The sequence below is a fragment of the Chiloscyllium punctatum genome, chromosome 5 (assembly GCF_047496795.1).
Source record: "Chiloscyllium punctatum isolate Juve2018m chromosome 5, sChiPun1.3, whole genome shotgun sequence".
Taxonomy (NCBI): domain Eukaryota; kingdom Metazoa; phylum Chordata; class Chondrichthyes; order Orectolobiformes; family Hemiscylliidae; genus Chiloscyllium; species Chiloscyllium punctatum.
The window spans coordinates 94,203,269-94,218,318 of NC_092743.1; the positions used below are offsets into that span (position 1 = coordinate 94,203,269).

At 43.4% G+C, this 15,050-nt stretch overlaps 1 protein-coding gene across 4 annotated transcripts in view; it reads right to left on the bottom strand.

Moving 5' to 3' along the window:
- The window catches only part of nsmce2 (NSE2 (MMS21) homolog, SMC5-SMC6 complex SUMO ligase), a 179,656-nt gene that overhangs the window by 160,211 nt on the left and 4,395 nt on the right, over positions 1-15,050 (bottom strand). For 2 of the 4 annotated variants that reach the window (XM_072570779.1, XM_072570782.1), the window contains exon 2: positions 4,436-4,597. In XM_072570779.1, coding sequence (XP_072426880.1) covers positions 4,436-4,580 — 145 coding nt within the window. In that variant the 5' untranslated portion in view covers positions 4,581-4,597. Of the gene's footprint in view, positions 1-4,435; positions 4,598-8,698; positions 8,830-12,884; positions 13,530-15,050 lie in introns of those variants that run through there. The other 2 variants (XM_072570783.1, XM_072570780.1) reach the window with 2 other exon arrangements.

The window sequence follows — 15,050 nt, forward strand, 5'->3', positions numbered from 1 at the left end:
GATTCAATCAATAAGCACATCGACCTGTACCCAATATACCCATCACTGCAGCGAACAGCTGGAACTGACAACCGGAAGTGGCAGATACAAATCACTTTCAATGCCGGAGGAAACGTCACAGAAGCGTTTCACAGGAGGCTCCCAAGCGCTGAGGATGTCACCTAGACAGGGGACAAAATGTCTGCAACACAAATTCCCAGCTCGGCGAACAGAACCACAACAAGAAAATGTTAAGCGAGACAGAAATATATATTTTACAATTCTGGACTAAAAAGATTTGCTGAACGCACAAGTGATTGCACCAGGTGAAATACATTTAACCAACTTTAAAAATCTGGAACTGAGGGTCAAATGATAATCATGAAAAACCCGTCTGGTTCACTACCTTCTTTTAGAAAAGGAAACTATGTCCTTACCTGGTTTGGTTGCATGTGATTTCAAACGTGCAGCAATATGGTTGACTTTTAACTATTCTCTGGGCAATTTGGGATGGACAATAAATGCTTGCCTCGTCACTGATATTCACAGTCGATGAGTCAACACAAATAACTTAGCAACATATATTTTAATCACACCAACACAGATCTAATTATTGTACTTCATTTGCAAGTTTGCTGATGACACCACTGCTGTAGGTCAGATCTCAAACAATGACAAGACAAGTACAGGAAGGAGATAGAGTGCTTAATGGCATGGTGCAAAGACAACAATCCCTCTGTCAACGTCAGCAAAATGAAGGAGCTGGTCACTGACGTCAGGAAGCGGAGTAGAGGGCACGCCCCTGTCTGTATCAATGGAGCTGAGGTGGAGAGTCAAAAGCATCAAGTTCCTGGGAGTGATGATCACCAACAATTGGTCCTGATCCACTCATGTTGACATTATGGTCAAGAAAGCACAGTAACGCCTCTACTTCCTCAGGAGGCTAAGGAAATTCAGCATGTCCAGAAAGACTTACAAATTTATATAGATGCACCACTGAAAGCATCCTCTCTGGATGCATCACAACGTGATATGGCAACTGCTTTTTCCAAGACCGAAAGAAATTATAGAGAATTGTGAACACAGCCCAGATCATCATGCAAACCAGCGTCCCATCCATTGACTTCATCTATACTTCCTGTTGCAACCAACATAATCAAACAAGCCCCTACCCTGGTTAAACTTTCTTCCACCCTCTTCTGTTCAGCAGAAGATATAAAAGGTGAATATAAATACAAACTGATTCAAGAACAGCTTCTTCCCTTCTGTATCAGACTTTTGAATGGACCCCTTTAATGTTAATATTGATCTTTCTCTGCACCTTCCTGGCAGCTGTAATATTGTATATATCCTGCACTCTGCTCTATAACTCTGATGCAGTTCAATAGTACGATCTGCCTGTAAAGCACGCAAGACAACACTTTTCACTGTACTTCAGTACATGTGACACAGTCATAATAAAAAAAAATCCAAGTCAGATGCATATTCATTGGATGAATGTAATATCAAGACCCATGTGCCCTCTCAGAAACACTGTGTATAGTCATTATTGTGTTACTTGTCAAGATTTGGTTTGTATAAATTGGCTGTCATGTTACTCGACAATTCAATTGTGACTGCACTTGGAAAGTATTTCGGTGTCTGTAAAATGTTTTACAGACAGCCAGAGATTGTGAAAGATGTTCCAGAAAATGCTAACTCTCTCTTTATAATATATATTGTTTACCCAGCCATTCTGGAAACCACAACAAAAGTCACTGATTATATAATTAATAAACTGACACTAACAAGTTTGAGGTGCTTGTGCAGCTTGGTTTGTCTTTGTTACACATGAAAATGAACAGATACCAAAAGGGTACTTTCACTTTGAAGCTCATGCTTCTTTGAAGTCAGGAAAAAAGTCAACAGATTTAATATGTTAGTTATCAATCAAATAATGCATAGTATTAAACATTCTACTTCCCCGATTTTGATTCAAAATTAGTTCCCATATATTTTTACTTGTACTCCATGTCTGTGAGCAAACCTGCATTTTCTGTGAAACAGGTTATGATCCATGCACAAAACATCTATGATAGCATTATCACAGGGGAAATTATTAACCCTTGTACAACTGAAGCAAATAAATACAGCTTTCCCTCAAGCTTTCTGTAACCCAACTGAAAAGACCATTTATTAATTGTGGGTTTGATTAAAAAAAAACCAGTTCACCTAACATCCCTAAACACTCAGCCTATCCCTTAACCAGATTTGTGTTATCTGTATCGAATTTTGTTTGCTAACATTTCAATCAAGCATGTTTGGCCATATGTTAAAGGCGCTATACAAATAATGTAGGACATTTGAACTGATCTTTCTCTGTACCTTCTCTGTAGCTATAACACTATATTCTGTGTTCTGCTCTATTACTGATGTAAGGCATGCTTTGTTTGGATAGCATGCAAAATGATACTTTTCACTGTATCTCGGGACATGTAATAAATCAAACCAAAATTCAAATCAAAACATGTTCCTGTACTTGTAAACTTACACATGTTAATTTAAAAATATGCTTTAAATACCAGTGATCTTGTCAAGCCAACGTGGCAAAGACTTTTTTTATTGGTTCAAGTGCCAGCTATCACACTAAACAGACCTGGATCTTTGCAGCAACACATACATGGTTTAAAACTCCAAACTGAATAACGAGGAAGAGCTTGCCCTATTTCCCTATAAATTTAAATATCATCTGCCAACAGAACTGTGAATCAAAAATAACAAAGATATAAACACAAGAGAAGGACCACAGAAGAAATTAATCAAGACTAGCATCCTTATATATACTTTAAACATATGCTCACTCTGACATTAAAACCAAACTGAATGAATAATGATGTATTGTCACTTGTACGCGACAATGAAAAACACAGTAAAATACAGTGAGAAGCTTTAACTGTCACCACAATCCAGCACCATTTTGAAAAGCTTAAGAATAAAAGAATAAAACAATATAGCTGAAAGAAAGTCCATCTTTGTTGAGCCTTTGCCATGCAGATCCTATGCTGCACCCACTGAGTCGGAAGTCACATGTAGACCAGAGTGGGCACTTCTTGGGCCCTTTCATCAGCTCATGTCACTTGGAGATCACACCTCCATCACAGCCCATGGTGCCCTGGAGACAGACAGTGTTGAAGAAACTCAGCAATTCTGCCAAAACTCAAAATGTTAATCATAGAATCACAGAATTCCTCCAGTGTGGAATCAGACCATACGACCCATAAAGTCCAAACTGACCCTCCAAAGAACATCTCACCCAGACCAACTCCTTGTAACTCTGCATTTCCCACGGCTAATCCTCATAGCCTGCACATCCTGAACATTGAGAAAATTTATCACAGCCAATTCACCTGAACTGCACATCTTTGCACTGCTGGAGGCAACCCAAGCACTCGGACAAAACCCACACAAACACAGGAAGAATGTGCGAACACCACTCAGTCGCCAGAAAGTGGAATCAAACCCAGGTCCCTGGCACTTCAAGATAATAATAGTGTTTAACCTTTGAGTAGCAACCCTGCATGCATCAACTACAGTAGCGCCTCGACATACGAACGACCCCATTCACGAACAAATCGGTTTACGAACAGGATTGTACATAAAATTTTGCTTCAACGTATGTATGAAATTCAAGGCACGAATGCAAAAAGCCCGTGTGCGACCACGTGGTTTCAGTGTTCTGCTTTGCTACGCGCTTGTTGAACATAAAAGCTCTCGGGGCCCCACCGTGATCTCATTCAGTTCGTCTTTGGCGCGTGCGCTGTGAACAGAGTTCGTTGCTACGTCCAAGCATTCTTACACTATCCAAACAATGGGAAAAATTGATTCAGTTCACGAACTTTTCGGTTTGTGAACCAGGTCCCGGAACGGATTAAGTTCGTAAGTCGAGGCGCTATTGTATATCAGAGCTGACTGAACAAACAACCTAACTTGATGATAGAACCACATAAGATCGACAACAGCTCCAGCCCAGACAAAACCCAGACAACTAATATATTTTCTTCCTTATTCAACAAAAATCTGTTAGAAAAGCCATTTTGAAAGAAATGAATTCTCAGATTTATCATCACAATTATACAAACTGCCATCTGCCCAACTGTTAGGGTGTTGCATATAATAAAGTCTACAGAACAAAGATAACATTTTCAATACAAAAGCAAGAACTGAGAATACTGGTAATCTGAAATAACAACAGAAAGTGCTAGAAATACTCAGCAGGTCAGGCAACATCTGTAGAAAGAGAAGCACAGAGTTAATTTTTCAGGTCAATCCTGAAGTGTAAGGAGTTCTTGTAATTTTGTACTAAAATATTAGGAGCATAGTTTTTGGAGATAATTTTAGACATGTTCTAAAATTGAGTGTATTTCAAAAGGACATAGTACACACTGAACAGGGAGAGAAAATCCACTTTCAGACTTACCTTCAAGCTCAGTAAGTGCAAGAGCAACATCTGTCGTGACTTCAATTCCAGTGTTAATAGACACATGACATGTTTTTAGAGAAGACAGTGCTGAATCCACAGAGTTGAAGGAGATCACAGGCATTATGGTTGACCGTCCAGGCATCCTGTAATAATGTCAACCTGTGCACAGTAATAACAGATGATAAAGCAACACATTTAAAATTAAATCTATATTAGTTCCTTTTCCAATCTAAAACCAGAGAATTGAGATCTTTACAGGATTAAACTGACACTGCTTAGTCACTTTTAAAACGTCTAATCAAAGAAATGAAATGAAATGGAAATACAATAGAAATGAAAATCAAATTTATGACACATTTGGGCGATTTCTAGTCTGACAAACTCAATTACTTGCTAGCTGGGTTCATGAAAGAACTCTGAGGTAAATTGAAAATGTCTGCCTTTGCAATGCATCAATTAAAGATCTGGAGGAATACATATAGGCTGTGTAGAGTAAAGACTGACTAAAGATTTGTAACTAGAAAGTAGTCTGTCTATTCAATCTTCAAAACAGACCAAGATCATCTCAAACAACAATGACATCTTCCTGACTTTGCTTATATAACTCAGAATCGACTTTATGGAAGCTGGTAATTTTCAGCTGCACAGAGGAAGCACATTTCCCATCTAGTCAAAAATTACAATATTATGATAGATTAGTAATGATGAGAATACAAATAGTGATAATTTCCAATTATCAACAAGACAGCATACTCACCAAGGAATTAAAGGGAAATTTGAAAAAGGGATAATTACATTGAAACATGGTCGAAGATTCCACATCAAAGAGAAATTAAATAATTGATTGAAATTAAGAACTTAAAAGGATATACTTTTAAAATAGATTATTTTATGAGGAGAGATTAGGAACAAATGTAATAGAAGGAAATTTGGCCTAACAAGCCTGCTCGATCACTTCAAATTAGTCCTTCATGGTTGATCTACGTCAACGCCATTTTTCTTTAACATCCATTTCTCTAGAAATCTTTACTAACTTGAAGTCCATTGATCTCTGCTTTGAATACATGTAATGACTAAAACTCATCAACCCTCTGGGTAGAGGATTCCAAACATTAATCACCCTCTTTAGTGATTAAATTCCTCCTCAGTCCAGTCTTGAATGCCCTCCAATTCTGAGACTGTGTCCCCTACGTCTAGGCACCCCAGCCTGGGGGAGCATCCTTGTTTAACTTATCTCATAGACACCTGTTAGAATCAGTTAGATTAAGATAGTGTAAACTAGGCGTTAAGAAGAAGTAATTACAATAAAACACCATAAAAGTCTTCAGGGATTTGACATGATACATGCATGGGAAAACAATTTGTCTAGTTGGAGAATCTAGACAGATTCACAGTCTTAGAACAAGGGATCAGCCATTTAGAATGAAAAAGAAGTACAACTTTTTCAATCAAAATGCATTCATCAGTCATCAATAAATCCATGGAATTGTCCAGCTCAGAGATCTGCTGATGGTCAATATATATTCAAGAGACAGAGGTTAATAAATGTTGGGATACTAACAGATTTTTTGAAAAATATTCATTTATGATATGTGGGTATTGCTGACTATGCCACACTCATTACCCACCCTTAATTGCCCAAGGGAAGGTGGTGGACAATCTTCTTAAACCATTGCAGTGTTCAGTGCTGTTAGGAAGGGACTCCCAAGATTTTCATCCAGCAAAAGTAAAGAAATGGGCAATACAGTACCAAGGTCGAGTCTGTGGTGCTGTAAAAGCACAGCAGGTCAGGCAGCAACCAAAGAACAAGAGAATCAACATTTCAGGCATTATCATTCCTAATGAAGGGCTTATACCCGAAACAATGGCAGCCGTGTGTACCATCTACAAAGTGCAATATCTCACTGGCCCCTCACTCATTACCTTCCAAACCCATAACTTCTAGAAGAACTCATGCTCTAAACATCGATTCTCCTGCTCCTTGGATACAGCCTGACTTGCTGTGCTTTTCCAGCAGCACCCTCTCAACTCTGATATCCAGCATGTGCAGTCCTCACTTTCTCCCAATACAGTACCAAGTCAAGATGGTGTCCAACATGGAGGGGAACTTGGAGGCAGTTATGCTCTCATGCATCTGCTGCCCTTGTCTGACTAGGTGGTAGAGGTTATGGTCAACTAGGAGAAAATGCAGACTGCAGATGATGGAGATCAGAGTCGAAAAGTGTGGTGCTGGAAAAGCACAACTAGTCAGACAGCATCCGAGGAGCAGAAGAATCAACTTTTCGAGCATGAGTTCTTCTCGAAGTTATGGGTTTGGAAGGTAATGCGTGTGGGGCCAGTGAGATTCCACACTTTGTAGGTGGTACACATCGCTGCCATTGTACATCAGTGAGGGGAATGACTGCTGAAAGTGATTGATGGAGTGCCAATCAAATGAGCAACTTTGTCCTAGATGGTGTCAAGCTTGAGAGTTGATGTAGCTGTACTCAACCATCACACATCTGATTGAAGACCATTAGACAAAGGAGCCATATAGCCCATCGACTTCACTCCATTATTCAAACAGATCATGGTTGATTTTATTTCAAGTTTAATCCCCATAATCCTTGATTCTTTTACTGATTAGCATTCTAGGAGAAAGTGAGGACTGCAGATGCTGGAGATCAGAGTCGAAGAGTGTGGTGCTGGAAAAGCACAGCTAGTCAGGCAGCATCCAAGAAAGTCAACGTTTTGAGAATAAGGTCTGCATTAGGAATGAGAGGGGGGTCCCAGCTACCTTCCCCGCTCCACCAGCCCCACTCCCTCCCATTTATCTCTCAGTCTCCTTGGACCACCCCTTTATTGCTAATGAAGTGCTAATGCTCGAAATGTTGACTCTCCTGCTCCCTGGATGCTGCCTGACCCACTGTGCTTTTCGCACACCACATTCTTTGTCTCTGATTAGAGATCTGTCTATCCGAGCTTTGAAGATACTCAATAACTCAGCTTTAATAGCCCTCTGGGGTAAAGAATTTGTCCACAGATTCACCACCTTCAGAGAAAACATTCCCTCTCGTCTCTCAATTAAATGGATGATTCCTTATTCTGTGATTAAGCACTCTGGTCTTCAACTCTCATAAGGGAAACAACCTCTTTGCATCTTTCCTGTCAAGCCCCCTTAATAATCTTGGTTGTTTCAATAAGGTTTCCTGTCATTTTTCTAAATTCTGATGAGTACGAGCCCAACTTACTCAACCTCTTCTCATAAGAGGATCTTTCCATACCCAGGGATCAGCCTAGCAAACGTTCTCTGGACCATCTCTAACACTAGTTTATTTTTCCTTAGATAAGGGGACCAAACTATTGACAGTATTCCATCTGTTGTCTGACTGCACCTTGCATATTCTTGACAAGACCTCTTTACTTTTATACCCTACTCCCTTTGAAATGGAGGTCAACATACCATTTGCCTTCCGAATTACCCAATTAAGTTGGATGCTTATATTTTTGAGATTCATGCACTTGGACCTGAAAACACTTTGTGATGCAGCTGTCAGCAGTCTTCCCTATTAAATATTAAGCTTTGGTTTCTTCCTTCCAAAGTGTACAATCTCATATTTGTCCATTTATATTCCATTTGCTAAATTTTGCCCCACTGACTTAACCTGTCTATATCCCACTATAGAATCCTCATGTCATTGTCATTACTTGCCTTTCCAACACTTTGAGTGTCACACACAAATCTGGCAATATCACATTCACTTCTGTCATTTAAGTCTGAGGATATAAAGAATTGTGGCCCTAGCAATGATCAGTGTGGTCCTCCAATGCTTACATGTTGCCACCCTGAAAATGCTCTCTATCTCAATCTTCTATTGTTTAGCCAATACCTCCATAGTATCCCCAACACCATATCTTATCTTATTTAGTCTAATGTGTAGTACCTTATCAAACAGCTTCTGAAAATCCAAATATATTACATCTACTGCTTTCCCCCTAGTTATCTCCTCAACAAACTTGTCAGGCTTGACTTCCCCTTCATGAAGCCATCATGACACTGCTCGAGTATATTAGGTGTTTCTATGTAGCTTATTATAAAGAATGGAATAGCAGACCAAGTGTTCCCCAATGTCAGATGTGAAGCCAACTGGCCAATAGTTATTCATTTTTTGCCATTGTACTTTGAATTTGGACTTCTGACTTTTTGACTTTGTGCCTTGTAACTGGTAGACAGAAGTTAAATTACTTGTGCAGGATTCCTGTTCTCTGAAATGCTCTTACAGTGACAATACTTCAACTGATGGTCCAGTTCCATTTCTGGTCAAGTCCTCAGGATGCTGATATTGGAGCTTCTGCAATGATTCCTCCACTGAATCTCAAGGAGTAATCTCACTTATTCAAGACGGTCATTGCCTGGAACATATGGCGCAAATGTTACTTGCTGCTTATCAACATGAACCTGGAATAGGTCCAGATTTAGTTGCATATATACATACACTTCAGTATCTGAGGAATCATCAGTGAACAGTCTAATTTCTGACCTTAGCATGGAGGAAAGGTCATTGGAGAAGCAGCTGAAGATAACTGGACTTAGGACACTATCTTAGGGAATTCCTGAAGAGTTGCCCTGCAGCCAAGATGCTTGACCTCAAACAACCACGCTCACGTTTGTCTGAGCTAGGTGTGTCTTAAATCATTGGAGAATTTTCCCCTTCATTACATTCATTTTGCACCTCACATCTGAATTTCAACTGTTTTATCCACATTTGGATCAACGCTGCAACATGGTCAGGAGCCAAGTACTCCTGGTGGAATCCAAACTGTCAGCGGATTATTTCTTTTCAAATACCACTTGAAAGCACTGTTGATGACACCTTCCAACACTTCACTGATGACAAAGAGTAGACTAATGGAGTGGTAACTGGCTGAGTTGGATTTGTCCTGCTTTTTATGCACAGGACAAACTAGGGCAATTTTCAGGTAGATGCCAATGTTGTAGCTGTACTGCAGCACTTTGACTACATATGCAACTAGTTCTTCAGCATTATTGCCAGGACCCACTGCCCATCTGTACTGTATCTGCCATGCATTTGCTGCTCTCAGCCTGCCCTGGTTGTACTGTAGCATCTCATACACCACACGTGACATCACTTCCGCCCCTCACATCATCGCTGATGTCACACGCTCAGTGACTTCTGCCACCCCTACCGCCAACACCAACGCCACTCACCTGCATTCTGCTGACACGCCCCCCCACATATCCCACTGTAACCATTCCTGGCCCCAGAACCCTGAGGGGAGCACCACCCCTGCTCATGACTCCATCCCCATTCCCCCCACCATCACACCCATTCAAGTTACAGGTTCCACCCACACTCCCAGCTCCACACCCACACCAGATCCCAGTTCCCAGCCCTGCCAGGTTTTCACCATCCTTCCAGACCTTCCCCTCACTGAGGACGAATGATCAGTCCTCAGCAAAGGACTCACCTTCATCCCCCTCCGTCCACGCATCAATGAATTTAATACACGCCGTGACGTCGAACACTTCTTCCGCCGCCTCCGCCTCCGAGCTTACTTTCACAATCAGGACCCCCGCCCACCTTCCGAGGACCCCTTCGCCCACCTCCAACACACTACATCCACCTGGACACCCCGCGCTGGCCTATTACCCGCCCTCAACCTCTTCATTTCCAACTGCCGCCGGGACATTAACCGCCTCAACCTGTCTACCCTCCTCCCCCACTCCAAACTCTCACCCTCACAACGAGCAGCCCTCCAATCCCTCTGCTCCAATCCCAACCTCACCATTAAGCCAGCGGATAAAGGGGGCACAGTGGTAGTCTGGTGCACTGACCTCTACACCGCTGAAGCCAAACGCCAACTCGAGGACACCTCTTCCTACCGCCCCCTCGATCAAAACCCCACCCCCCATCACCAAACCATTATCTCCCAGACCATACGGAATCTCATCACCTCAGGAAATCTCCCACCCACAGCTTCCAACCTCATAGTCCGGGAACCCCGCACTGCCCGGTTCTACCTCCTTCCCAAGATCCACAAGCCTGACCACCCTGGCTGACCCATTGTCTCAGCATGCTCCTGGCCCACTGAACTCATCTCTACCTACCTCGACACTGTCCTATCCACCCTAGTCCAGGAACTCCCCACATACGTTCGAGACACCACACACGCCCTCCACCTCCTCCAAGACTTCCATTTCCCTGGCCCCCAACGCCTCATCTCCACCATGGATATCCAATCCCTCTACACCTCCATCCGCCATGATCAGGGCCTCCAAGCCCTCCGTTATTTCCTCTCCAGACGTCCCCAACAGTACCCTTCCACTCACACTCTCATTCGGTTGCCGAACTGGTCCTCACCCTTGACAATTTCTCCTTCGAATCCTCCCACCTCCTCCAAAGGGGTAGCCATAGGTACACGTATGGGCCCCAGCTATGCCTGTCCCCTTGTTGGCTATGTAGAACAATCGATCTTCCGTAATTACACCGGCACCACTCCCCACCTCTTCCTCCGCTACATTGATGACTGCATTGGCGCCACCTCGTGCTCCCGCGAGGAGGTTGAGCAATTCACCAACTTCACCAACACATTCCACCCTGACCTTAAATTTCCCTGGACCATCTCTGACATCTCCCTCCCCTTCCTGGACCTCTCCATCTCCATTAATGACGACCGACTTGACACTGACATTTTTTACAAACCCACCGACTCCCACAGCTACCTGGATTACACCTCTTCCCACCCTACCTCTTGCAAAAATGCCATCCCGTATTCCCAATTTCTCCGCCTCCGCTGTATGTGCTCCCAGGAGGACCAGTTTCACCACAGAACACACCAGATGGCCTCCTTCTTTAGAGACCGCAATTTCCCTTCCCACGTGGTTAAAGATGCCCTCCAACGCATCTCGTCCACATCCCGCACCTCCGCCTTCAGACCCCACCCCTCCAACCATAGCAAGGACAGAACACCCCTTGTGCTCACCTTCCACCCTACCAACCTTCGCATCAACCAAATCATTCACCGACATTTCTGCCACCTCCAAAAAGACCCCACTAGCAGGGACGTATTTCCCTCCCCACTCCTTTCCGCCTTCTGCAAAGACCATTCCCTCTGTGACTACCTGGTCAGGTCCACGCCCCCCACTACAACCCACCCTCCCATCCTGGCACCTTCTCCTGCAACCGCAGGAACTGCAAAACCTGCGCCCACACCTCCATCCAAGGCCCTAAAGGAGCCTTCCACATCCAAAGTTTTACCTGCACATCCACCAATATCATTTATTGCATCCGTTGCTCCCAATGCGGTCTCCTCTACGTTGGGGAGACTGGATGCCTCCTAGCAGAGCGCTTTAGGGAACATCTCTGGGACACCTGCACCAATCAACCACACCGCCCTGTGGCCCAACATTTCAACTCCCCCTCCCACTCTGTTGAAGACATGGAGGTCCTGGGCCTCCTTCACCACCTCTCCCTCACCACCAGACGCCTGGAGAACGCCTCATCTTCCGCCTCAGAACACTTCAACCCCAGGGCATCAATGTGGACTTCAACAGCTTCCTCATTTCCCCTTCCCCCACCTCACCCCAGTTCCAAGCTTCCAACTCAGCACTGTCCCCAGGACTTGTCCTACCTGCCTATCTTCTTTTCCACCTATCCACTCCATCCTCCTCCCTAACCTATCACCTTCATCCACTCCCCCACTCACCTACTGTACTCCATGCTACTTTCTCCCCACCCCCACCCTCCTCTAGCTTATCTCTCCACGCTTCAGGCTCTCTGCCTTTATTCCTGATGAAGGGCTTTTGGCCGAAACGTCGATTTTGCTGCTCCTCAGATGCTGCCTGAACTGCTGTGCTCTTCCAGCACCACTAATCCAAAATCTGGTTTCCAGCATCTGCAGTCATAGTTGTTTTTGTCTGTGGTAAAAACAGAGTTCCAGAGGGGAGAGTGACTGCTCTTAACATCAGGAGAGCAATTGACTCAGTACAACATCATTAGGGAGGAAAACACTCTGTTAGTTGGCATTATACCAAACACAAAGGGAAAATGGCTCTGGTTCTATTCTCAGGCACAGTATATCACTGCAGGAGTGCCTGATGGTAGTGTTCGTGGCTCAACCATCTTCCTAACCAAAGACTTTCCTTCCATCATTACTGTACATCCTGACTTCTGAAGTTATGTACAATGTTCAGCATGATTCACTACTCTTAAGGTACTGAAACAGTTAACATTTATGTGCAGCATGAATTGAATAACATACAAGCTTGAGTTAAGTAGCAAGGCAGATTAGTATGACACAAATGCTAGTCAATGACGACATTCAACAAGGAAGAATTTAACCATCTCCCTTTGGCATTCAATGGTATTATGATCAAATAAATTTCCATTAATATCCAGGTGGTTAACCATTGACTAAAATTTAATGGATCCCGTATGAGACTAACCGACTTCCAGACTCTCCAAAGTCTGTACACTGTTTAAGGTAGAGTTAAGAGTGTAATGGAAGAAGCTCCACTTAGTCAAATGAATACAACTCTCTGGATGTCGCTTGGCTCAATGAGTTGGAAGGCTCGTTTTCAGATGTTTTGTCACCATACTAGGTAACATCATCAGTGGGCTTCCGGATGAAGCATTGGTGATATGACCCACTTTCTATTTATGTATTTAGGTTTTCTTGGGTTGGTCATGCCATTTCCTGTTCTTTTTCTCAGAGGGTGGTAAATGGGATCCAAGTCAATGTGTTTGTTGATAGAGTTCCGGTTGGAATGCCATGCTTCTAGGAATTCTCACGCACGTGTCTGTTCAACTTGACCGAGGATGGATGTGTTGTCCCAATTGAAATGGTGTCCTTCCTCATCTGTATGTAAAGATACTGGTGAGAGTGTGGCTAGATATTCATGTATCCTGGTGGCTAGTTTTCTGCCTGTTTGTCCAATGTAGTGTTTGTTACAGTTTGTGCAAGGTAGTTTGCAAATGACATTAGTTTTGCTTGTTGTCTGTATAGGGTCCTTCACGTCCATTAGATGCCATTCAAAGTTTGGGAGAAGATTTGTAGCTCGGGTGCTCGTTGTTGTGGTTCTGTTCGCCGAGCTGGGAATTTGTCTTGCAAACGTTTCGTCCCCTGTCTAGGTGACATCCTCAGTGCTTGGGAGCCTCCTGTGAAGCGCTTCTGTGCTGTTTCCTCCGGCATTTATAGTGGCCTGTCTCTGCCACTTCCGGTTGTCAGTTCCAGCTGTCCGCTGTAGTGGCCGGTATATTGGGTCCAGGTCGATGTGTTTGTTGATAGTGTCTGTGGATGAGTGCCATGCCTCTAGGAATTCCCTGGCTGTTCTCTGTTTGGCTTGCCCTAGAATGGTAGTGTTGTCCCAGTCGAATTCATGTTGCTTGTCATCTGTGTGTGTGGCTACTAAGGATAGCTGGTCGTGTCGTTTCATGGCTAGTTGGTGTTCATGGATACGGATCGTTAGCTGTCTTCCTGTTTGTCCTATGTAGTGTTTTGTGCAGTCCTTGCATGGGATTTTGTACACTACATTGGTTTTGCTCATGTTGGGTATCGGGTCCTTCGTTCTGGTGAGTTGTTGTCTGAGAGTGGCTGTTGGTTTGTGTGCTGTTATGAGTCCTAGTGGTTGCAGTAGTCTGGCTGTCAGTTCAGAAATGCTCCTGATGTATGGTAGTGTGGCTAGTCCTTTGAGTTGCGGCATGTCCTCGTTCCGTTGTCTTTCCCTTAGGCATCTGTTGATGAAATTGCGAGGGTATCCATTTTTGGCAAATACCTTGTATAGGTGTTCCTCTTCCTCTTTTTGCAGTTCTGGTGTACTGCAGTGTGTTGTGGCCCTTTTGGATAGTGTCGTGATGCAACTTCGTTTGTGTGTGTTGGGGTGGTTGCTTTCATAGTTTAGGACTTGGTCTGTGTGTGTGGCTTTCCTGTAAACCTTTGTGGCAAATTCTCCATTCGGTGTTCTCTGTACCATCACGTCTCGGAATGGGAGTTGGTTGACCTTTTCTTCCTCTCTAGTGAATCGGATTCCTGTGAGTGTGGCGTTGATGATCTGGTGTGCGTTCTCTATTTCTGTGTTTTTAATTATTACAAAGGTGTCATCCACATATCTGACCCAGAGTTTGGGTTGAATTTGCGGTAAGACTGTTTGTTCTAACTTTTGCATTACTGCTTCTGCAATGAGTCCAGAGATCGGTGAGCCCATGGGTGTTCCGTTGATTTGTTCGTATATTTGGTTGTTGAATGTGAAGTGTGTTGTGAGGCACAAGTCCAGTAGTTTAAGTATGCCGTCTTTGTTGATGGGTTCAACGTCCTGTTATCTGTTATGTCTGTCCAGCAGGTTGGCTATTGTTTCTCTGGCTAGGGTTTTGACGATAGAGGTGAACAGTGCCGTTACATCGAATGAGACCATAGTTTCTTCCTTGTCTATGTGTATATTTCTGATGATGTCCAAGAATTCCTGTGTCGATTGTATAGATTGTCTGGATCTGCTGATCAGGTGTTTCAGTTTCTGCTGTAGTTCTTTAGCCAGTTTGTGTGATGGTGTCCCTGGTAGTGATACTATGGGTCTGAGTGGGATGTCTGGTTTGTGCACTTTAGGTCGTCCATCGAA